Source organism: Fringilla coelebs (genome assembly GCF_963513975.1).
Source record: "Fringilla coelebs genome assembly, chromosome: 2".
NCBI lineage: Eukaryota > Metazoa > Chordata > Aves > Passeriformes > Fringillidae > Fringilla > Fringilla coelebs.
In genome coordinates, this window is record NC_140029.1 from 91,591,957 (window position 1) to 91,617,440 (window position 25,484).

General features: G+C 40.5%; 1 protein-coding gene across 2 annotated transcripts in view; it reads right to left on the reverse strand.

Annotated features, from left to right (window-relative positions):
- GTF2E1 (general transcription factor IIE subunit 1) overlaps nucleotides 1–25,366 on the reverse strand; it is a 48,898-nt gene extending 23,532 nt beyond the window's left edge. Inside the window, exons 1-2 of one of the 2 annotated variants that reach the window (XM_084226124.1) lie at nucleotides 25,190–25,366; nucleotides 16,976–17,453 (exon numbers count right to left, since the gene is read on the reverse strand). In XM_084226124.1, the coding sequence (XP_084082250.1) occupies nucleotides 16,976–17,423 (448 nt within the window). In that variant the 5' untranslated portion in view covers nucleotides 17,424–17,453; nucleotides 25,190–25,366. Of the gene's footprint in view, nucleotides 1–16,975; nucleotides 17,454–24,677 lie in introns of both variants that reach the window. The other variant, XM_084226123.1, reaches the window with a different exon arrangement.
- Between the last annotated feature and the right edge of the window lie 118 nt (nucleotides 25,367–25,484).

A 25,484-nucleotide genomic window follows, 5' to 3' on the forward strand; every position in this document is an offset into this window, starting at 1 on the left:
TGAGGGCAGTCAGACCTGACTGCTCACAACTTTACCTACTGATGCTTTGAAACCTCCCAAGGGTGAAGACTGCACAACATCTCTGGGAAGTCTTGCTCAAAGTGAAAAGGTCAGATATTAGTTTAGACCCTCTTGTTCTCCAACCTGGCATCACTCTGAATATCCTGGCTTTGTCTTCCTGGAGATCTCATAATTACAAATGCTGAAGAACAGGTATTAGGTGTGCTAGAAACTGATGCTGGACTGTCCTGAAAAACATCCTCACCAGGGAGAAAGGCTACAGCTGAAATGACAATAAGAAGGATGCACAATTGAAAAATATTCTCAATATTCTCAGTGAGTAGGCATCAGGAATTTGGTATCAGGTGGGAATGAAGTGAGGCCTTGATCACAGTACTTTCTAGTGAGTGTCAGGTAACTAAATTTTATGAATTTAGCTCACAATTTAAAGAGTAGAGATTATCAATGCTTTAGGAGACTGGAATGCCATTCCAAATGAAGAAATGCTTGGAATAAGTATAAAGAAATTCAGTAAAGATTGCTAGAATATATAACGTTTGGGTCAGGAAAAAGAGAGAGAGAGCGCGAAAAGAAAAAAAAAAAGGAAGGGGGGTGACCAGAAGGGGGTAATTGTTTTGGCAGCACACTGCAAAGAACCTCAGGTTTCTAACAGAGGACAAAGCCAGGAACCAAATTTGTTGTGTTGCAAGGAAAGTAAGAGAAAATCTGGCTGCTGTATTGATACCTATGTCATGCATGACTATGACTGTTACTCACCACAGTGTGTTACCCTGCTTTATTCTTCCCTATGAGTATCTGCTCCTGATAAACCAGGTGCAGCTCCAGATTCCATACTTGTAGTTAGGAACCAACTGTAAAAATTTCAAATGAATAAAATGACACAGCTTAATACATGTTTCATTAGGGAAAAATTGGAAAGACAGACTTGTTTAGTTTTAAGAAGGTGGTGGTAGAGAACAGCAAATTTTGGGTATTACAGTAATGAAAACAGTGACAAACTGTTCTTTCATTTCACACATACATAAAAAGATTACTCACAGCTTTAATTGGGGGAAAAAACCCCTTTAGGTTAGGGTATTATGAAAAACTGAGGATAAGAAGCCTGGAATATACCAGCCATGAAGGTTAAATTTACCCCGCTTCAGAGAAGGATGATGACATGGCTATCTCTTCTAGCCCTGCACTGTATCTGAAAATAACCTTCAGCATATCCTGAAATGCAGATAATTTTACTGTATACTCATTCCCGATTTTGTGTCTACTTTTCAAAGCAGAAACACACATGTTTTTAAAGTCACAAACATAAAATTAACTACCAAGTATGAAAAATTGAAACAGAACTTGCCTCCCACCACTGAGGGCTGTTTAATAAATAGAATTGTTAACAACATCTTTCCTCGGAAAATTTGATTCTGCATCAACATTTTGGTTCACAAATGCTGTGTCTCTTGTTTCAGGCTTTCTCCTGTACATTTTAATCAACCGAATGCCAGTTTTAGACTATGTTTTTCTGCTACGTATATGCTGGAAGCCAGTGAGCCAGGGTCACAGTAATTGAAAGGCACCAGAAAGCACACCCCTCTGGAGGCCTGTATGATTATTCATTCTCCCTTGCCTTCTAGTTAGTTCCAATAACTGATATTTTAATCAATACCCCACAGAGCCTGAATGCCTTTCTTGCTGGGACTGTGGCAAACACTTGCACCAGTGCCTCACACATGGACTGACAGACCATCTGCTAACCTGTTCAAGTGAAAGTCCCAGCTGTGCGTTTTACTTTAACAGGTTATTTTATGTCTGACTTGGCACTGAACATCTCTTGATGCTCTTGTCCTGTTTTCCCAGTCTCCAACACATACAGGCTGAAAGAAGAGTAAAAAATTGCTGGCTGATTCCTACGACAAATTCTCAATCCTCACATTTCTTTTCTGTTGCTCCTAGCACATTCCCTTGCTAAGTATGCTGTGAGACACACACTCTCCCTTTGGGAGACTGGATAGAGTGAACCTGCCGATTTCAAAGCTGGAAGGGAGCTTAATCCAACTTGAATTCATTTAAGCAATGACCACTAAAAACCCCAAACAAGTGACATGCTTGAACCTTCACACTTTAAAACTGTTTCAGAGGTAAAAATAACAAAGCATACATGAGGAATTTTACCTTCATACTTGAAACACTGTACAGAATCTGAGCCATGATATCTGTGATCTGTCTGCTATTCATGCTTTTAGCAAATCAAAATATAAAGCACAGCCAAATAATAATGAGTAGCACAAAAACTATCCTAAGGGATAGAGTTTGATTTCACAAACCCTAAGTTTTATTAATGAATAGCTTTCTTGAAGAAAACTAAACCCTGTTATTTTTGTAACACAGCTCAATGTCTCTCCTGAATTGGGTTGTTCTACACAGAAGTTTAATACACACCAGACCATACGTGAGCTCAGCTTTAGCTTGTGCCTGTTTAATAGGTGATCCAGAGTCACAGAACGAAATGGCATTCCTATGGTACATGTAACAGGCAGAAGGAACTTCCACTGAACTTAGGACACTTAAAACCAGACAAGAACAATAGGGGCTACTGGTCTGCAGGGCTCCCTTCACTGGCAGCAAACAGAAAGACGGATGCTCTGTTGGCAGTCTTCTTCTGCCTCAAGTGTCCATGTCTGCTCTGTAAATGCCTAAAAGTAGGAAGATTAATACCTTGTCTAGTGTCAGTACCCATGCTTAGGAAGACTCTCTCTTTTCCTCTCTCCCATTTACTGAATTGTATTACTGGAACATTTTCTTATGTTCTCCAAGTAATTTTTTTTTTTTTAAGCAAAAGCATTGTTGAGGGTAATTTTGGCTTCCTTCCAAAGTCTTCAAAAGATTACAAAAGTTATGTGCATCAGTTTCCTGAGCTGCATTTTCCTTTTACTTTAGCAGAATTAACTAATGAATAGTGCCACTCTAAATATCATATTTTGAAGCACAGGCAGATGAAAGGTTCTATAGTTTCAGACAGTGGCATCAGAAAGAAAATAACAATATCCCAGCCTTTCAAGTTTTCTCTGAGGATGACAATTTAGAAGTCTGAACTCAGAGTCTCTTTCTAGGTTTTTCCAAGTTATTTCCAATTAGGAACATGTCATACACCTACCCATGCAATTTATTTACATTTATATATACTTTCACAAGACCTCACTGTAACACTGTCAATTATTGCCATCAGGTAAGAACATTACCGACACAATTATTAGTTCTTTTTAATTAATTAATTTAGCTGCTAAGAGTGCCAGCGTATTTTAACATTATACATGAAAAAGCAGCTTAGTGCAAGTATATACTATCTGATACAGCATAGGCAGAAAACTCATTTGCAGAAAAACAATATCTTGCATTTCTTCTGAGCAGGGCATATGCAGATTGCGTCAAATGCTTATGTATAGAAGAAATAAATTTGAAAATCTACCGTAACAATTCTAATTTCCTGATTGTTTTTAATATCAGTTTTTCACTCTTCTTGAACCCAAGCTGGAAAACTCTGTTTAGATATTTCATGTTCATCACTGCAGTAACTTCTAGAGTCCAATGTCAATAGGCTTTTTACTCTGCCTTGCATCCTGAATAAAGTTTTGCATGTATACATTTTTGAAAAATCTAAGAAACAGTATTCTGAGTACTTCTCCATTCCTTTATTAAACACACTTTTTTTCAGAGGTTTCCATCAAGTATTATCTACCCCCACAGATAAACATCTTTCTTTACTTACACAATCCAAGATCCTATCACTTTTGCTGGCTTTTATTTTATCAGAAAGCTCCAACTTTCCTAAATCTTTCCAAAATAATTTTGCCTTACTCACAACAACCTGAGGAATGAAACAATTTGTTCTGGTTCCATTTGAACACACAGGGATGTTTTTCCTTAGAGCTATGACAAAGTAAGGTAACAGAGGATAAAAACAAAAGCAAAACCTCAAACCACATAACCTTGCTCAGCTGCAACCTTCAGCCTTAAGAAGAGAAGAGCTTTTAATGGGAAGCAGGCACAAAAGCAAACACTTGTTATCACTGCAATCCCAAACTGGAATAGTGTCAATTCTCCTTGGGCAGAAGATGTAGAATAGCACTACAAAGTTAGTGGCATCCTCTTCTGTGTGCTCCAAGGACTACCCTTCAGCTTGTTCATCACATAAGGGTCACAGCAATCCTTTTTATCTGATGCACATCCAAAGAGATGCACAGAAACATGTGAGAAAGGCTGAAGATGCCAGAGAAATCTCAATTTCACAACAGCGTATTCAGTGCATTTAAGGAGTTTATTTCAGGGTCAAGGAAAGCCAGACAAAGATTCCAGTGGAAGGAAGAAGAAACATTCAGCTTTTTGACAAAAGCAGTCAGCAGGAGATCAAGGTGCTTTATTAAAATCCATGCAAGTCTTCTCAAGAGCACAAAACACTGCCTTTCAAATTTATAAACAAACCAAGAGTCTGATTTAACCCTCAAATACCAAAATCATAATGCTCTGGATTAAAAAAATAAGGATCAAAAAAACTTCCATAATAAGATCCTGACATGGGCAAAGGACTAGAAGTTGTCTTTGGAAGAGAAAAGAGGAAATCTGAAGCTCCATATCACTTTTTTGATTGCACAACCCATCAGTAAAACAAACTTCTGAGCAAATTATAAGAATATTTACTTATAAATTATACATGTAGTACTGTAATAATATGCTATATATTATAAAGCATACACAAAAATAAATTAGGAACAAGATAAAGACAATAAACCGTTTTAGAATATTTTTATTGATGCTGCAAAAAATATTTTCCTAGTATTCCTCCCACCTTGATGGATTGTTTTGCATGCATCCCACTTTGGAGACTTCAGCAGATGGCCTTTTCTCTTCTTTCCTACTTCCAAAGACATTATCTAATCTCTTGCAGCTCAGTGAAGAATAGTTTACCTTGAGTTAATGCAGAGAAAAATAACAACTATGATGGCAGAGATCCAGTGACTGGTATTCAGGACTGGGGAAGCCTGGAGGACAGCTGAGACTCAGCCCATTTTGTTAGGGGCTTAGGGGCTATACTCCATAACACATTCAGGAAAACTGCATATTGGTGGAGGCTAAAGCATGGAAGAGAATTTAGCCATAAGGAGGGAACTGATCAGGAGTATGAATTGTAGGAGGAAAAAAAAAAGTGAGCCAAATTTTAAGTTTTAGAGAAGGATAATGAGATGAGATAAAGGATAATGAGAAAAACAGGAAGCAATGTATTTTGGCTGGGAGAAGAGATGATCTTCAACTGTTCTAGATGCTTATCAGCAAACTAAAGAAACATCATCCAGATAAATTAATCACAAAATGATTGCACACCTGGTAGAGAATACAACTTTTAGAAAAAAAATCGTTGCTTACTGTTAGCCTTAGAGGGCATTTCAAGAGTCTATCCTGGTTCACTTCAATTTCATACTCTCTCCTAAAGATTTTGAATGCAGACTCTTAGGTGCATATGCTATGTACTAACAAGACAAAATTGGAAAAGGTCGCAAATCTTCAGTAGAAGACACAACTGGAATGAAAAACTGTCTTTATGAATTACATAAACTGTCATTACTCAACAAGATGCTGTTTAATGAAGAAAGCATCCATTCATTTTTCCATTATTTTTTCCATACCTGCACTCTACTTTCTATACTGCTTAGAGATGATGGCTGTGAGCCTTAAAAAGGCAGTTCTGGATTGGCAGAATAGGTATCAAAACAATATCCTCTATCACCATTCAGACTCTGCCCCTACAAAGATTGATGCAGACAATCCAAGAGACTGTCTGTGCCTGCAACTATATCACACAGGATATTCTCAAACAAACAACTTCTGACTAAGAGATCAATTCCAAGTTTTAACTGCTGTAGCCTAAAAGGTGTATCACAAACTATATCAAACGATTTTGCATCACAGCTGACAGCAGATCTTAAATGAAGAGTCATCACAAATTGAGGAATCAACGTTTTGACACCATGCAATTGTACAGCATACCTGTAAGCAAACACTGCCATTACATAAAGAAAGTGACTCTATATAGCTGTAATAAAAAAATCAGTGAATACATATTAAAAATGTTTTATTGCACAAATTCTGATGCAGGCAGTGATCTGAGAAGAAAACAAACAACGACTACATAAATTAATTCTCAGATTTCCAAACCCGATTTCCTGTCTTTCAGCATTCAGCAGCTTACAGGGTCTTAATGCTCTTCCAAAACTGATTATAAACAAACATACGGACATTAATTGCAAATCTTTGAGCCCTCACAGGGAGTTTCAAAGAGCAGGCCTGCTGTGCTGTTGACTTGCATTTGCTTTCCCTCTCCTTAAGCACGCACTCATGCTTGGTGCCACAAATGCTTCCATCAGAGCAAGCAGAACTGGCACAATTCCAAGGCAAATTGTCATCTTGCTATTAGAAATGTACCAGAGATGATAGAAGTGAGCTAATAAACTAAAATTCAAATAAAAAGGGGTTAAGAGAAGCAAGCTCTTATTCTTTTCTTTCACAGGTGCAAGAGCAGCAGTGCTCCAATGATCTTGAATCTGAGATAAAACTCATTACCTGTACTCAGAAGAGGAAGAAGTAGGATATAAATGATTCATTTAACAAGGTTACAAAGTCTCTTTCAATCCAAGAGAGAAGCAATAGACAGAAGACCTCAGAAATTTGTAAACATTTGTTTGTAATTTTGTAATCTAGTTAAATATAAACATAAAATTTCAGAACAGTGCTGAAGACCAGCAGAGACTCATTGGTATTCATGAGGCATTGGTCCTACTCACAATGGATACAGAAGTTCTGAACTGCACAGAACTGGTATCCCGCAAAAAATATTTGGTAGAAAAAGTTCTGCTTCAAAAACTGTCAATCTAACCAGACAAATCAAGCAAGTGTGAGGAAAAAGCATTATGCATTCCCCATTTGGAAGACAGAGAACTTAAGTAATAAGTTTAGCTACATAGGGATATGATAGAAGGGGGATCTCTGGAGCTCATGCCCAGTTTAAGCTGGGGTATCTGAACAACACAGTCACCCAAGGAGCATTTAGGAGGAGCTAAAAGCTGCATGCTGATGGGCACAGGTCAAACTGAGGCTCAGCCACATCTTCTCTGGTCCCACAACAGCAGCTGTTTTTCCTTCACTTGACTGTAACCACCGCAGTCCTGGGAACACACAAGGCAGCAGATCCTTAACACTCCAACTCCTGCATGATTACTACAGATTCAGATGATGACCAGGATCATGTTTTGGAAGCAAATACTAAACTGCTGAGAAGCACAGCAGCCTTCGTTGCCTGAAAACAGCAAGTTCCTGTCAGCTTTATAAGTTACTGCTTTTGTGGGTCATTAACTCCCAGCTCCAGGCAGATTAAGATGAATCACCAAAACATTTACCAGTGGCAAGACCCTTGGCCAAGAGTGAAGACCACAGGCAGGACTGAGGAACTCAATCCTCAACAAAAACATTCCAGCCTAGACACGCGATGTTCAGTTATCACATAAAATTATTTGGGTGATACTAAGCAGCTCAACTGTGTCTTGAGAACACACAGATTTCCTTGAGTTAAATTCTTTAAAATACAAAAAAAGGATCAAGTCAAGCACAGAACCAGCCCAAATTTTAGCTGATAAAGCATCACATACAGCAGGCAAGAATTATTGCCTCTTCCTTTATCAGCTTCTCTGACATTTTTAAGATTTTTACACCAATATTTTTACACTGACACACCAATTTAATTACAGCTCTTATTGTCTTCTCATACAGAGTGTTCAGAGGGGTTTTGTTTGCTTTTAAAATTGATGTGCCCTGTTCCCAACAACACTCATATATTCATGCAATCTTGTTTACAGAGCAGGAAGAACCACTGAGACTGCCATCTCTCCATTTCAGCTTGAGTGAAGATTCACAAATCACCTAATCTGTTGTCTTTTATGGTCAAGTTACATCCTTGTCCTCACCACTTTTTAGGCTTCAGGGTAGATAAACAAACCCCTTTTTAATCCGTTTCAGCAGCTCAGTGCAATTATTATGGAAATTAAAAAGGTATCTCTTCTTTCAGCTCCACTGAATTACATTCAGAAGTTGCTAATCTCTTTGCAACTTAAAACTACAGTATTCAAGTATTCCCATAATCATGGACACTAGGAGCTTATATACTCCAGTCATGCAGTAAAACTACTAAAGGCATTTATCTACTGGTCAACAGGATTGTTTTCAGAAGCAGAGTAGTTTAACTCTTTTCCCCAGCCTGAAGACAGCAAACTGGATCATACTGTTTCAGACTAACAGCAAAAAGATTCCAGAAAAGACAGCCAGCCTTAGCTCCACCTGTAAGCACAACCAAAGAACCTGATTATTAGCCAGTTGTGTTAATTCATGTTAAGTCCCCAAGAAGAAACAAGAAAGAAAGAATGAAACTATTAAACAGCCCAAGAAAAAGAAAATTTTTGACTGTAAAGAGAAAAAATGCTTCCATGATGCAATTTTAGACTGGCATTTTCAGAACAGATTTGTATTATTGAGCTTTCTCCTCTTCCATCAAAGCAGCTGCCTGTTCCCTTCTGACACCCAGATTTCTTTTAATCAATGAAGACAGGATGCTGTGTTCTGATGAAATGCCCTTCCTGGCCGTCCCTGGTAGAGAGAATTAAAAGCCTTGCCAATCCTTTTGAAGTGCAAATCTCCACCAAGTAGGTTTCATGCCTCTTGTTATTGTTGCCTCACTCTGGAGAGCACAGTTGAGGTGGAACACTGAACACTGGACTGTTTACTTATCTTCTAAACTGCATCTTGCCTTGCATTTGAGATCCCATGGTCTCTGTCTGCACTTCCACTCCCTTTCTGCATTCCCAAATCTTACATTGTTCAAGCAAAAAAAAAGCTCCTTCCTCAAGTGGCAGAATCACTTACCTGAACATGGGTCGAGAGATTTTCTTTCTTCAAGCTCCATGCCTGACCTGCAATGTGCTCTGGAAAACACATATCAGCACAGGATGGGCACACTTGAGCCTCCAGCTTGTACCCTGACAGCACTCTGGGAGAAAACACACCCAGATGTATCACTCTGATCTTAAACTGAAAGCCAAAAAGACACCAGCTTTTTTCTGGCTAAGAACCAAGTACAGCTATACAAAGACAGTCCAGGGGCCCAGTCAGCAGTTTAAAATACATTTCTCTAGAGCACTGTAAAGGATACAAGTTAATAAGCTCTGCCAGGAGGCCACAGCAGGTTATCAGTGGAGAATGAGGCATGCAAGGTGCTCTAAGGGCAAAGCAGTGCTGTAACTCAGCTGTGAAATACCAACTCGATCACAGATTGCAATGTGCATGTGGAACTGCCCCTATATGTATTTATTTCTTGACCATAATTTAGGCAGTAAGCTCAAGAAAATTTAAGATATCAACCAAATTCCCGTCAGCATTTCACAATGACATTAACCTATACTTCATGCTACAGTTTCCCCTTCCTGATGAGATGGCTTTGCAACTAGAGAAGGGGAACAATTTAACCTTTAATGTTTAAAAAACAAAAAAAGCAGCAACCTAAGAACAACTTTATATTATCTAGAGGAACACTGCGTTGCTCATTCTTCTCAGTGCACAGATCATTTTTAGCTCAACTAAATTAAAATTACTTTAACACAATTTTTAAGCAAAGACATTTCTCTTGAAAAGGTAAATTAAACATTCAAAAATTGGACTGCATGAGACACACATCAAATTACTGTTAATTCAGAAGCGTCAGATGATTTAATATGTATTCACTATAACCTGGAGGAGAGGAATCCTTTCCTCCTCTCTGGAAGATAATTCTGCTGCAGCGCATATGCACAACCTCAGCAGCTCTTAGCTGACAGAGTTCCTCCTGTGGTCCTACTGTGGATAAATTAAGCCAGACACTAAGCCAAGAAAACACAACTGCACAGGGGAATTACCCAAAGGAAGCCCAGTGGGAACGACAGATAGGTGGTCTGTCTTTCAGCCAAGAAGACTACACCAAAATACCAACTAAGCCAACATACTATACCTTTAAATTGCATCCAGTAGCAGAGAGACTGCAATACAAGTTAGAGGATTCTCCATGAGCTCTTGGTCTGACTTAGAGATGCCCATGCCTAAAAGAGTAACACCCTTCACAGACAATATTACAAAGGATGCAGTTTCAAAAGAACAAGTCGCTAGAATAAAAGAAAGGAATGCTGCAGTTCAGCTTTCATCACTATAAATGGCTTAGCAATATTCACAGATTTCACAGAGATCTTGCTGCAATCTATTTCAATTTGCAAAGCTAAGAGAAGTTAAAGTGATAACCTTTACTTGAAGGGCAATTACTTCTTGTACTTCAAATAATAAAATGCCCTTCACAGATAAAACAAAAAAAAAAGGCATCAATATTGTAAGTCAGGACATGCATTTATCAGATAGGTTTTTTAATCTAAGAGCCACAAGCATTCCAGCCAGAGGTCAGTGTGGAATACAGGGAAGTGATCAGCTAGCATTCTACAGGCAGCAGCTTATCCACTTGGGTGCTGTTCTGCATAGAACAGGTTCCAATCCTACCTTCACATATTCCCCCATCAAGCTGAGAGATCCATGGTTAGACCAGCTGGTTATTTTCCAGACAGGGTGTCCAACCCACAGGGAATGGGTTCAAGTTACAGATGAAACCTTTAAGTCACTCTACAGAGTATTCTTACTTTGAGGAAAACATGCATTAATTCTGATATGTTTTTCTCAGTTTTCCTTTCCCTGTGGCTCCAAGCCTTATCAAGCTGAAGCAGAGTGAAGCTGACAGGAATACTCTTGGAGATTTTGCCAGGAATTGGAATAGAAATAGAAAAACTAAGCAGAGCATGGACACTTTCCTTCTGCTGGTGTTTGCCAAAAGCTCTCAGTGGCAGCACAGACAAACAAAATGTGCTTGTAGAGTCAAGGAAAATCACACTGATGGGTTTTTATGCACTTGGAAAGCTAACAATGATAACAAAACCACACAACTTCACAGAACTTGTAGTTGTTCAAAGCAGAACTGCTCTGAATCCTTTCTTTTTCAAGGGAAGTTTCAGTATGCCTGTTTACATTAAGACTTGCCAAGTCCTCATTTTGGCTGGTTAAAAGCTGTAAATTGTTGTAGTAGCAGCATCACCTAGCACATACATGGCACTACATGGCAGACAAAGCTATCCAGAATGTCTGAAAATCACTGAACTCAAAGGACAAGAAAAAACAGCATAAAGATCAAACAAGACGGGCTACATTGTGTGAATATATAGAATAAATAGCTCTGTGTGATTTGTTTTTTTTTTTTTTCCTTGTGGCTGGAAGGGACAGAATAAGAAAAATAGATGTACTAGAAATGGACACAAGAGCTCCTCAAGAAAGGGTAAGGCAAAAAAAGCAGGGAAAAGGGGAAGCATAATAAAAAATTAACAAAATAGATAGGACAGGCTCAAAAGTAATTTGAATCAGATGAGGAAGTTTTGAAGCTAACGTAGAACTCGCCTGAGGAAGTGGGAATTCAAAAGAAGATGAGAAGACAGATGTGCTATGAGCAGCTCACTGGGGATGAAGTGAGGAGCTGAACACTCAGGAGAAAAGGCAGTAGCTCCAGAAGTCAGCACACAAGACCAAAGCAAAAAAATGAAAGACTAGTCAAATTTCTAATCTCAGAAACGGGGCCCAAACCATTCAAGTGCTCAGCTGCACACAGACTGCCTGAATGTGATATTAAGTGCCTTGTGACAGGTAGACAAAACCAGTCTCTGAATGTGTTATGTGCAATTCTGTTAGGAAGTACACAAAGGACCTGTGAGAAGCTGACAGTAAAACAAGAAGGTTAAAATGATATTCAAGATGTTGTCTTTCCTTCTATAAAACTGATATTGTCACCTTCAATTTGTTCTTCCCAAATTAAATTTCTTATCAGTACACCGAATAAGAAAGGCATACAGATACACAGTATGTTACCGTTACAGTGCATTTATAGGAACAGCTAGACATCCTCACAAAATCATTCACCAAACCAAGAGCAAACTGTGGGAGGAGGAAGAGCAGACAAGTAATTAACTGCTGTGATTTTAAAAAGCAAGAAAATACTTCGGTGATTACATCTGTGATTGAGAACATCCCAACCAGCATCACCTTTCTGATTCACATTACCCACTTGTCTTGCATCCTTTTCACTACTATTCACACCTTATTTAACTGAATATTAGGGTGAGGACACAATGTATAGATGGACATGAGACATACTGGTAACATCAAAATTTTTCTTCACAGTAACAGAAGTGAAAGAAACACAAAAACTGGGTAAAAATTATATTGCAAAGGTGGAAGAGAGCAGTGGAAAAACTACTTCATCTAGCCTTACACTTTTCAACATCAAATTCACTTACTGCACTGGTGAGTACCCTAACACAGTCTGATATTTAGAATACCTAAGAAAATCCAGGGCTGAATACCAGTGTGATGCACTGCAGAATCTGATTTCTGCCACTCCTTCAGTTCTACCTCACTCTCCCTTTTGCAGTTTCTAGTCACATACTTTCTTTCAAACTGACCTTGAATTTGACAGAACTCCAACACTACACTAGATTTACAAATATGATTAAGGTATGAGAATAGGATACATTAGAGACCTTCTCCAGCCAGATCCAATTAATCACACTACAGAAACATACATCCATGAACATAATTTCCAGTGTTGTGACATTCCATAGATTAAGCAAGCCAATGCCATCTGTAGAGAGCAAGGACAGAGCCCTCTACCGGGTGAGAAACGCAGCTCCTGCCGTCCTTCCCCGCACTCCACAGAATGCACGTGGGCGGATTCAATTCTCCAAACACCCAGTCCACAAAATGGTATCGAGCTGTTTAGGTTGATCTGCAATTCAAGGGATTGGCCTGCAGAACCCAAATTTCTGCAGTTTCTACATTAAAAGCACAGAGAAGAACATTCTTCCCATAGGTTTAAGAGACTAATCTAACATCCTATATCAAGGTGAAACAGGAAAACCCAGTGTTCCCTTATGCCAGTGTCCACTGTCAGCCCAGGTCTGGCAGTAGACCAAGCTCAGCAGTGTTATTCACATCATGTATCTCACAGATGGCTTTTCTTACTGCTCCTCAACTAAACTCTTTCCTTGTACACCCCCTGCCTCAAGAGACAGCCCTTATCTTCTTCAGGGGAATAGCTGAAACTTTCCACCTCCATAAGAGTTCATCACATCGGCAGCTGCAAACTATTGCTCATGTGCAGAATGAGCAGTGATGAAATACCAGAATACAAACAGCAGATGATGGCACAAGGGAAAGGCAAGGATCAAATGGCCATACTAGGACACTCCAGGAAAACAACAATCTTTTTTGTTTCTCAGTCACCCTACCTGAAAAACAAAGCTAGAAGTAACACTTTTCATTCATCAGCATTACTGTTTTCCCACCTGTAGATTACAAAACACTCACAGAAGTGGCTGCTTAGCCTATAACAATCCAGTCTGCACCAATTGCCATAGATAGGCAAACTCTTCAATCAGAAAGCGCTTCTAAGGTTTGCTACAAGTTTCCATTGCAAACTTTTGCACAGTAAAATCATGCTGTGTTCATACTGTTTGCCTCTAAAACCAGGGGTTACTGATATAGCTTCTTTGGAGGCAACAGTAAAAAACACCACTGAGGAGAAAGTGTGACAGCTAGAGGATCTGTTCAAGCTCCTCATGTAGAACAGATGGGGCTAAAACTCCTGACCTGGGCATGCCATGCTCAGAGTTAACAAGCACTCACTCGCTGGTCATCCAACCAAGCAAACCCTTCAAGACAGCATGCATTTCTTTTCACTTTCTGGAAGATCTCCTTGTGAGTTGAAGCAGCAGAAAAACTCCAGTTTTTGGCATCATCTTGACTTTCACTGTCTCACATCCTGTCCTAGAACTTCCTTCAAGTACCAGATAAGAGCTGTTCAACCTTTGACAACCTAGAAAGTCTTTGGAGCTTTTTTTGGGTTGAGACATTTAATGGAAGAAGGGATGGAGAAAAAAATCTTTTAATGCTTTTAAAAAGAGAGGGAACACATTCTCAAAGTAACACTTCTACTATTTAAAATCTACATTTAAAATTACTGCAGTGGCAAACATGCTACTCTGTTCAAAATATTTTTTTCAAGTTAAATGAACAGCAGTCAAAGCACATCTGTACCTACATGTCCTGAAAACACACCCTTCTCATTATCAAATATTTTTTCTCATCAGACTTGTGTCTATCTTCCAAAACCATCATTAATCACATTTTCTGATGAAAAAATAAACACTTCAGTTTATTTTAATATTATTCAGAGATGGAGTAAAGAACAGAGCCAGAAGAGAGCTACTTGACCCATAAGAAACAAAGGTCTGCTAAACCCAAGAGGCAGACACAGATGCTGTGGTAAAAATTAAAGAGCTCTACAGATCCAAATTATGAACAGGCTCTTCATAAGCACTCTTGATTCACAAATTCCAGAATAATGACCACAGTAATGGAGTGGTTCTGGAAACCTCTTCACCCACACTAATAAGGAAGTGTAGGAGCAACTCTTCTAATTCTACAGTTGCTCAGAGTTTGCATTTGAGTTGTAGATAGGAAAGAGGAAAGCAAAGCAGAAGAAAACACAGGACATCTAAATCACACCCCTCTCTGAATGATAAGGACAAAAGGCAGGCAGTGAAAGAGCTTAACAAAAAGCTCTCAATTTAAGTCCAGCTTGGTGTAGAGAATGCCTTCCATGTCTTACCTGCTCTATGGATTAACAGATTTTTGGCCCTTCAGGCCTTTTAATTCATAAAGTTTTATCAACATAGGTGCAGTCTAAAAGCAGCTCAGGTCAACTGTGACTGAAGCTATGTGGCTTTTAGCTACCCTTCAGCAGTTGTACTGCCACAAGTTTCCATGAGTGGGAGAGGTTTATCTTTAGCACTGACAGGAGCTAAAGACATTCTTGGAAAAGCATGGCTCTTCACTGTCTAATAAACCTTGTTTCTCTGCATGCCTTGACTTCGTGAGCTTCCTCTGTGAAAAGACCTAGGGGTCTCTCAGGTCTTTTCTAAGACAGAATTCAGAGCAGCAGGAAACATGGAGACAACACATTCCACTGCAATATAAAGCAAACATACTACAGTATTATTGTGCACAATCTAGATGAAGCTATCAGTGACTTAAAAACAATATAAAGAGAAACAGAATATACATAAATTCTAGGCAGGTATGTTTGCACTGAAAGTAAGCGGAGGTAAACTGACAATCTTGTTATTTGCACAAATACTGACAGAACTCCTGGGAATTGCTGAGAAAACAGCACTCAGCCCTTTCCTCCATCAGAACATAAAACACTCCATGTGCTACTGAATGATTTCACATTGTGGACACAGCCAGTGCCTGTACTGCAGGCAGACCCTTGGTTGACCTTATCAGTTCCTGGAGCACAGGCCTTAGTATCAAAGCCAAATCCCAGCATTATTATTTTCAGCACCACCTTGACAGGCAGTTCTGTGCTCTCAGAACTCACCGCCCACACAGGCTGGGGGGCAATGGCCACAGGCCTTTGCTAAGTGCTACAGGCCCCCTTGGGATCAGTGTCTCACTCCACACTGTGTGTGCTCTCTGCACAGGTTCTCTACTCTCTCCTTACCAATGCAAACTGCAAAAGCACAATTTCCCTTCAGCCAACACACACAACTGTAGCCACCACAGATGATCATTAAATGTGGAGGGCATATAGAGTTTCTACACTCAGTGGTGAGCACAGAAATTCTGTGCTGGCACTGCTGGTTTGGTGCTCCGCAAGGAAGCAATTTCTACTCAGCGAGCTGTGCTGGATTTCATCAGCAACTGTTACTTGTAGATTCTGCTTCTCTAGTACTAAGTAACATCTTCATGTTGCTCAAGTAAAAGGAGTTTCACAGCTTTTTAACTTCGGAGGTAGGAAAAAGGGAAAATGAGAGGTTGAACATTTCTTGGGTGTTTGCGCTTGGCAGATTAAACATCAGTAACCCTAGATTAAAAGCTTCAGTGTTGCTAAGCAGTCAAATTTTACAGTTTCTCATTATGTTAACTGACACAAAACATCATACTTCAATGTATCTGAGAGCTCTCCTAACTTTTGTCCTCTTACTTTTCTGAAAAAGTAAAATCAGGACACAGAATTCCAAAGAAAAAAATTAAGAAATATATTAGCACCTAACCTCTCTGCCTTCCCCCCAGAATAATCCCAGATTAGACTAGCAAAACGGAGTCTCATCGGGTGCAGGTGTTCTTCCTTTTATTCCCTGGCACAGAAGCAGAAGGTAGACAATGACACCCAAAAAAGACTCTCATTTAATATGCATGAGACAGATACACACTTCCACCGAGACTCATACATGAATAAGAATCTTGTTTACTCCCAACCACAGACAAGACTGTAATTAATTTCTTTTAACTTTTGTGAAACTGCCTTGCACCAGGAAACAAGGTTGTGCAGTACAATGCACTAGGCTAGAGAATACTAAACAGTAACAACTCACTTCTTGCATGACCAACTAAAATCAACTCTACACATGCCCTCTCTGCAAACTATCTGGAAGGCTTACAGTTTACTGGCAAGACAGGTTATACTGAAAAGCCATCACCTTCCAACAAGGACAGATTGCGTTATTCACCCTTGAGTGTGACTTCAATAAGACCTCCATTTCTCTACTGCTTGTCATTTCAAAGCATTTCACCAAGATTCTTCTTCGTCTCTATAAATTTACACTCCTTTTGGATTTCGCTCAAACATTTATCGCCTGCAGAAACAGGCCCTCTAGCTCTGGCCAAACTCTTAAGAGAATTTTCTAAGGCTCTGTCTCCTTAAAGTCCAGCACTTAGAAGCACAGCAAAAGCACTCTCCTAGCCATACCCTTACCTGTCCTGGGGTCAAACAGCTGGTTGGCCTCCAGATCTGTGAAAGTGCTGAAGCAGATGGGGCATTTAAAAGAGGCGCGGTTGGTGGAGTCTCTCTCGTCAGTCTCGATCCTGCGGCGCATGTGGTCCAGCTTGTACTTGACCACGTTGACAAGCAGGCGGTAGTTGATGAAATAATAGTTATGGCGCGTGGTCTTGCCATCGGGGGCTGTCTCGACCCTCATCCTGCATTTGATGAACTTGTCACCCTTGAGGGTGTTGAGGACAGCCCTCAGCTGCTTCCTGTCAAACTTGAGGAGCTCCAGCATGTCCTCCTCCTTCACACAGGGGTTCCTGATGAGGATGTCCAGAGCCAAAGCATGCTCGATGCCATAAAAGCCACGCACCACATATTTGGCAAGGCGCTTGAGAGCTGCTGGGACCTCAGTGAGGACGTCTGGATCAGTCATAGCAGGTCCAGATCGTGAGTTTCATGTATACTGCAAGGAAAAAAAGGCAGATGGATTCTTAGCCAGTCTTCTTAATTCCAAAGTTCTTATTTATCTTACTTAGAGGTAAGAAAAGGATGGGGTGTTTTCCATTGTACTTGTATTGTCTCCTTAGGTCTCAATAATGCTACTGCAATTGCAGAAATAGGAAATGATACCTCTCATTCAAAGCAAAACGATGTAAAACTTTTTTAAAAGCACACAAGAAATTAGTACCAAAACATACAGCAGATTTCATTTGTATTCAGTCACAGCCAACACAGCTCGAGTAAGAAAGCTGTCCTCCAGAAGACAGTTTTGGGACAGCTGAGACCTGTAAACTGGGAAAAGCAGAAAATGGCTACAGCAAGAAAGGTCCTAAGACAGCCCAAGAGTGGAGTCTGAGGGCTTCAGCTGACACCACTTTATCCCACTGTAAGCAGCCCTGTCTGGTTTAACACCTCGGCCATCCCTGGGCGGAGATGCATTATGAGGACAGCTGGCTGTACAGACTGGTATGCACTCAGGCAAAAGCTCCCAACTGCACGAGAACAGATCCTTGCTCATAAACAGACCTCAGTCAACTATCGGCAGCATGAAAACCATTAACACTACTGACTCCTATACCACAAACTGCCTCAGCCTTGTTCTTATATGAGCAAAGAGGTCCTTACAAAGGACTGAACCTTCATTTAAAGTCCCACATTCAGCCTTAAAAGCCCATGAATAACACAGCATAATAAATGAAGCAAAACTCAAGACATACCAAAAATGAAGTGATGATGTGTTTAAAAAAGAAGAAAGTATTCCATGAAGTATCCTTTGAGTTACTTACCACCACTTACCAGGCTGCCTGTGACAAGACAATAATTTCTAAGTACTCTATTTTCACTGCACTTTTCTTCACTATAACATCAAATGGCAGAAATGGTCATGACTATGACATACATGGCAACATATATAAAATCACACACAAGGAATTCCTCACATTGTCACCCCTGCCACATTTAGCTCACAGACAACACCAGTGATTCAAGGGAAAAACAAAGCATTAGAGGTGCTTTTGAAATAGCCATTCAGAAGGCTGCACTTCCAGCTAACATCAAATAAGACTCGCAATTATCTTTTTCAGTAGGAGTTTTCTATGCTAGTTTAGGACATGAGCAACCATTTCTTACACAAAAGGTTCCTTCCACTGAAGAAAACCCCCCTCACCCTAATCTCTGTTTTTTTTCATCATTGCTATGCAATTTTTATCTGTGAACTAATATATTAAATTGTAAAACTCTGCCAATCCTAATTTTCATTTCCATTAGATGTTTCACACACTGTATATGTATTGCCCCAGTATTCAAGCCTATCAAATAAAGCAAAAAGTGACAGCAGAAGAAAGGATCTGGATGAGTATTTTTTTCATCATTGTGATAAAACCACTGATAGGCCTTTTCACACACACCATCACACAACTTTTGTCCATTCCCCACACTAAGACATCACTCTGAGATCACCCACTCTGTAGGTAACCAAGCAGCTGCTGACTCACTTCCAACAGCTAAGACTTCTCAAAAATCTGTGATCATTTCTCACATTAGTATTCTTGGATTTTTTTTTTTCCTTATGATAAACAGTGTCCTCTCAAAAAAGTATTGCATTACCCACTGAAGCTTTACTCCTCTTCCACCCCTACCCTCTGTTGCCACTCAGAAGGGATGTTCCTCTCAAGGGTTATGGCCAGTACCACTGCAAAGCAAGTAGGCTGTGGAATGTGAAGCTTCACAGTAACTAAATTAAGATCATCCTGTCGTTTCTGCCTCCTGGATAAGAAAAACACCACCTTCGTGCTTTTCTTTTAGAACACTTCCCTGCTTGAGCTTTTCTTTCCCTCTAACTTAGAGCCAAATGGTATTTGCAGTGCTCAGATTGAAATTAACTGAATGACATTTGTTGATTGCTGGTGTGCAGGCTGAGAATAGCTCCCAGCAAACAATGCCTGGATGTCCAGCTACAGCTTCCCTTTAAGGAAATTGAATTAAAACACATCTATCACACCACGAATTAACCATGAAACAAGTACTTCTAGAGTCAGCCAGGTTTCTCTTGCATGCCAGAGACACAGTGATTCACCTCACACAAAGGAGAGCTTTACAGAGCTTTGCACTGAAGGTGAAAGTGTTAGCAATAAATGATGCCCCACCAAGAGTTAGCCATGCAGTATTTTGGAATCTCTGAGTCAGACCAAATCTAAATACTGTCAGAGGAGATTGTCCCTGAAGATCAACATCATTACGTTGGTATTTTTTCAGTCTTTCAGTCACCTAAAGACAAATCTTGGTTTTGACTGTATCTGTCAGCAACATACTGACACTACAAAACAATGCCAAAGCAGAAGCTGGAGGGAAGCCTTGACTTATTCTAATTGATTAAATCTTACTTAGAGTTAAAGCAAAGTAAAGAATAAATGTAAAGATCAATTTTAAATAAAACCTGGCACCCCAAGAGAGTTAAAAGTCAAATTTTTGAAGTCAAAAGCTTATTAAGTGCTGATCTGAAGAGCAGACAACTTTCTCTCCTCAACAATCCACTTTCCCTACAACTTCCTTGCAGAAAACTTGGTGATGCAACTTGCAAGGGCACAGTGACCTTCAGACATCAGTTGAAATAAAAAAAAAAGGAGAAAAGTGCTTTTAAATAAGCACATCTCACTCTGGACACCTCATCTGAGAGCTGAGGGAAAGCACTTTCTCTGCATTGATAAGACAGCTGCAGATTTCCACAGATACTTCCAAAACAGGTTTAAAATAAAATTTCCTGAATAATGCACTCAAACAGCTTAAACAGAGACCAACAAGAGACCAATAAATAAAACTAACTCTAAGAGTTTTCAGCAACATTCAGAGATTTTATAATATTTCAATCACTAGAAAATATTCTTCATCTAGTGGGAGTAGGAGTTTTAACCCAGTTTCTTCTACTCTGCTGTAGATTTTGAGTGATGTTCAAATCTTCTGTGTCCTCAGGTAACAGAGGGCATCTTGGCTGTGATACGGTTTTCTTCCAGGTGGTGATATATGGAAATACAGGCATTCTGAAAACACCAGAAACTATTCTTTCCTGTTATCCTCCACTGCAAAAAGTGGATTAACTTAAATCCTGCAGAAGGCAGTCCTTGGGTGAAACAAACAACTGACTAGTGCCATCTTTGAGATGAAAAAAAAACCAAAAGCAAGTGCACCACAGCCAGATGTCACCAGGACAAGCTGATGTCTGGTCCATGAAGAATCCAAGGCTTTTAATCCCTAAGCTGCAAATTCTTACCATCTTTCACCAGGCAAAAAGGACACTGATTCAGCTCACAAAATTCAAACCCAGGGGACTTCAGTACTGCATCCTTCAGCAATGATTTAACCTTCCCCTGAAGCAGTAAGTCAAACCTGAATTAATTACATGTGCAAAGAAATATGGTAACACCTTTAACAAGTTTTTAATGGGCGTGCATCTGTTCCATAATAATGTCTGAACTGACCTTAATAATTTATGAACATCAAGGAACATTTTCAGGGAAAAAAAAAAAACAATGGCCAGGATACTCAGCTATGCCAGTAAGCACCTACAGCATCAATAATAAGGCACACTGGACAGCATCATATTCAGAAACAGCCAAAAGAAGAATTTCCAAATTTAAACATGGACTTTATTAAAAGAGACAGTTGGTGGGGAATTGTTCTGGGTAATCACATTAATACAATTCAGTATTATGGGTACAGGAGGAAAGCAGACCTGTGTTAACACAGTAGGACAGCAAACCTAAATACACATCTGTTGGGTTTTTTAAATTGCTGTAATTGAAAGAATTAATATTGATGTGTCTATAAAAGGCAACACTGGAAAAAGAGACTTACAGTTACACAACACAATCAGATCTGCTGGGTGAAGAAAATAAGGGTTCCTTCTACAAGACTGTACCCAAGGCTTAGTAAAATGTATGAGGCCTTCAGCATAACCAGAGATGCCAGAAAGGATGTCACGGGGAGAACAAGTGACTGTAAAAAAACCCTTTGGCATGATGGGATCAGAGACCACACAGAAGCCAGAAACTGAACTGAGCAAACACCTCCACTCCCAGGTCCTTCCTGATGGAACAACAAAACAACTGAACTCTTCTTTTCCACGTACAACAATTTCAAGAGTTTTCAATTCCAATGAACTCTAACAGCAATTGTGCTAATGAAGTTAAATCTGTTTTTCTTCCTGCTTTTCCTGACTCAAATTGAGACAAAGAGTGCTAGAAGGGTGGTAACCTAGAATTCACAATGCAGATGAAAGTAGTACTAGAAAATATGAAAACCTACATCAGCTAGTGAATTAATATGCATTTTTACCCAATACTGCAAATGCAGATCTTTCTGTTTCAACATGTAACTTTTGAGACTTACATCAGTTTTATCCAGAAAATTCAGTGGTCTCACCATTCATGTATTTGACAGAGGATCTTTAAAAGCAGGATCTTAAAAAAGGAAGCAGACTGCTTTAGACTCACAAGCATCCTCAAAGCTTTTGTAACACCCCAGATCTCTTTTGGGGGAAAACTTGGGAGTTGCAGGTTTGGCTATGAACCTAGGCTTTCAGACACACTGTTAACACTTGCACAGGTGCTTCCTATTTTTCCCCACATTTATTTAATTAGCGCTCTTTCCCACTAAATCTTTGAAACCAGCTTAGAAAATGCTTCTGCAAAATTCTGACACAAGATTTTTAAGAAAGGGAGAAAAAACGTTACTTGCTTATACCACTGACACAGTTTCTTCAGGTAAAATCAAAATCAGCTTATAATAAGAGAATCCCCTCTCCCACAAACGTGGGTAGGTACAACAGGCTTCCTGGAGCCAGTGCATGCCATATCCTGCTCCAACTGTCACTTGCAAACACTAGGTCCCAGTTTTGTAGTCTCTCACTCTAAGCAGATTTAAAATTTTGCTTTTCAGAAGACGATGAGGTTAAGCTAAGAAAAGTAATCCTGAATCTTCCTGACAACAGGAAAGGAAGCCATAAATTTCAAAACTACAGGGGGAAAACATGTCATCTGTATTTTCAATGTCTGTACAATATAACCTCAGATACTATTCATCCTTTCCAGAAAAGGGCACAGAATCTTCCACTTTCAAGTCCTGTTTTCACTTGCATTTCTCTGTAGTGAGCACAGAACTGCCTTTATCCCACATCAGTTGCAAAATAAAATCTTCTGACATTTTATCAAGAGCTTACTGAGTTTCATTCCCTGGAGAGTTCATGAATACTGCTGCTCAGCTTTTCTCCTGCACTACATCTTGATGAGAAGTAAGTGTATTTTCATTGCAAGACCTGCCTTGAAGTATGAGGGCAGAAAAGAACAATCTGCTTTCACTGAAATCCCATCTTCATGTTGGCTTTCAATAAACTGAAACCAGGAGGCCACAGGTATCAAAGGGTTTTCTTCACTCAGGATGAGAAGCTGTGCTGCAGCTGCACACAGAAAGGCTGAGAGGCCTGGTTGAAATGAGGGTGCTATCTCCTAATTTCACAAGTAAAAACACACAGAGCCAGATGTAATAAAGCCACAAGGTTTGACCACACCGGGCAGAAACTGAACAATTTGGGCTCAGGATGTAATTCTCAATCACTTTTATAATCTTAATCCAGCATAAACAATAGCAAGGTGTCAGGAAATTAAAGGACCACCTGTGTGCATGTGCACAAATGGATGAAATTTCCTGTTGCAGCTTACGTCAAATGACACCTCCCTCCCCTAAGGAAGTCTTTCTTTTCCTTCCTTGCCTTTAGCCACAAGCCCCACACCCTTCTGTCTTAATTCTGGCAGTTCAGTATTCATGTAGCAACAAGAATGAATTGATAAAAAGTGGAAAGCTAACACGCCAAAATAAAAAGTGGGACATTTCAGAGAGGTCAAAGGGGAAAAGTTCAAGAATTGAATCATTTATCTAGTTACCAGACTAGAGCCAACACAAAAAAGAGAAAAGAATGCATGGCCAAGGATGTAGATGAGTGGGGAGCTTTCCCCACATGGTAGCAAATTAACCTAGCTGTAATGTGATGCTATTAGAAAATTTTAATTATGGACACCAGAACCTCTTACAATTTACAGTCTGATCTGAACCTACCGGGACAATATGTGTTATTTTGGAGACGTGTAATCATCAGCCTTCACATAATGTAGTTGTAAGGTTTTGGGGGTTTCTTTAACGGGAAGAAAGTAAGATCATTTCTCTCACATACCAAGCCTAGGAAGTCATGATTACACCAAAGCACAGTGAACTTAACCCCAGCATTCCTTTCTACGTTTCTGACAGGAAAAAAAAGCAATAATTGCTTTTCACATTTTGGATTCAATAAGACCTGGAACACCACATTTTTCATCATGACAGATTAGGTGAGCAATACTGCCTTTTGGAAATTTCAGAAAGAAAATGAAAAATTATGGAAGTATTGGGTCCAGTACAGTTTTAGTGCATGAGAGTGCAAGCACATGGGTATATACAGCAGATACAAGCAATAAAAAAACAAAGAAACTAAGTAGCAAGACACCAGATAAGCTTTAATTAACACAGTTTCTTGTTCAGAAGAATCCCCTAAAGCATCCTGTGAGAAAGTGAGCTGTATGTCACAGGAAGTGGAAGGCAGGAATGCAATTCCCATCAAGCCTCACTCCTGCCTGAAAGCATGTGCTCCTTCCCGGGCACATGGCTCTGCCCTCACAACACCATCCCGTGCACCAAACTGATTGCTTAAAGGTAGAAAAATACTTCCCCCCCCCCCCCCCCCCCCTTTTTGCTAAGTATTTGAACAGTTCAGTGAGCTGTTGGTGAACTCTGACGACCAGCAGAACCAGCACATAAGAGAGGATGCCACTGCACTGGAAAAGATGAAAGAAAAAATTCCACCTTTTGTGGATGAAAAATTTTAAGCTACCTAGACTTCAAGAAAATGCACCTTAGCCGTGCACGGCTGAACACTCTTTCCAGAATGCTGAAGTTCATTGTTTGGCATGGCACAAGCCTATAGCTGGACCCATTTAACAGCAGCTCGGTGTCTCTATGAGATGCGGTGTTTGCCTGCTTCTCGGGGAACCAGCACGCTCCTGAGGCCAGAGGAAATGTAATACACCAAAAAAAAAAAAAAAAAAATATATATATAAAACAAAATGACCAAAAATAAGAAGGAAAAAAGCCGAGCAAACCTCACCTTGCTGACCTGGAACACTGCATGGTTACACAGCTGGCTGGTTGGCTCAAACCCGGCAAACAGGAATGAGCTGGCTTTGCCAGTCAGCTCCCCCTGAGATAGGTGCCCATAACCCTGCATCTCCCTGCAAAGCACGAACGGCTCAGACCTCCCGGACCGGTCAGAGTCAGAGGGGACAGCCCCTGTGCCGCCTGCACAGCTTCCCGTTCCCTACCCATTTATGTGTTGAGGTTTAAACATCGAACTGTGTAGGATTCTGTAGGGCAAGAGGAGGTCGGTAGAACCTCTTTAAAAAAAAAAGAAAAAGAAAAAGAAAAAAAAGATAAAATAAAACAAAGAAGCCTCAACAAACACCGCAGGAGGAACAGCAAACGGTGGGAAGGAGCCAAGGCGAGGAAGGGGCCCAGACGGGCACAACGTGCGGGGAGCACGGGCCCCGCGGCACCCAAGCGCCGGGCCGGGGGCCTCCGCGGGCCGCAGGCACCACCCCGCTCCCCGGGGCCGGCACTGACCTGGCGCCGCTTCCAGCTCTTCCCGGCTCCGGGCGGCGCTTCCAGCGGCTCCGCCACCCGCGTCACCGCCGCGCGCGCCGCTGCCGTCACCGCCCGCGCGTGCGCCTCACCGCCCCCCCTCCCTGCCCGCGCACCGCCCAGCGGGCCGAGCGACACGGAAATGAGCCAATCGCCTGCCCGCACGGAACAGAACCTTCCCGCCCTCACCGGGGCTAAGCCAATCATAAGGGAGAACCGCCCTGGACGATCGAGCAGACAGCCAATAGGTTGGGAGGAGCAGCAAGAACGCGAGTCG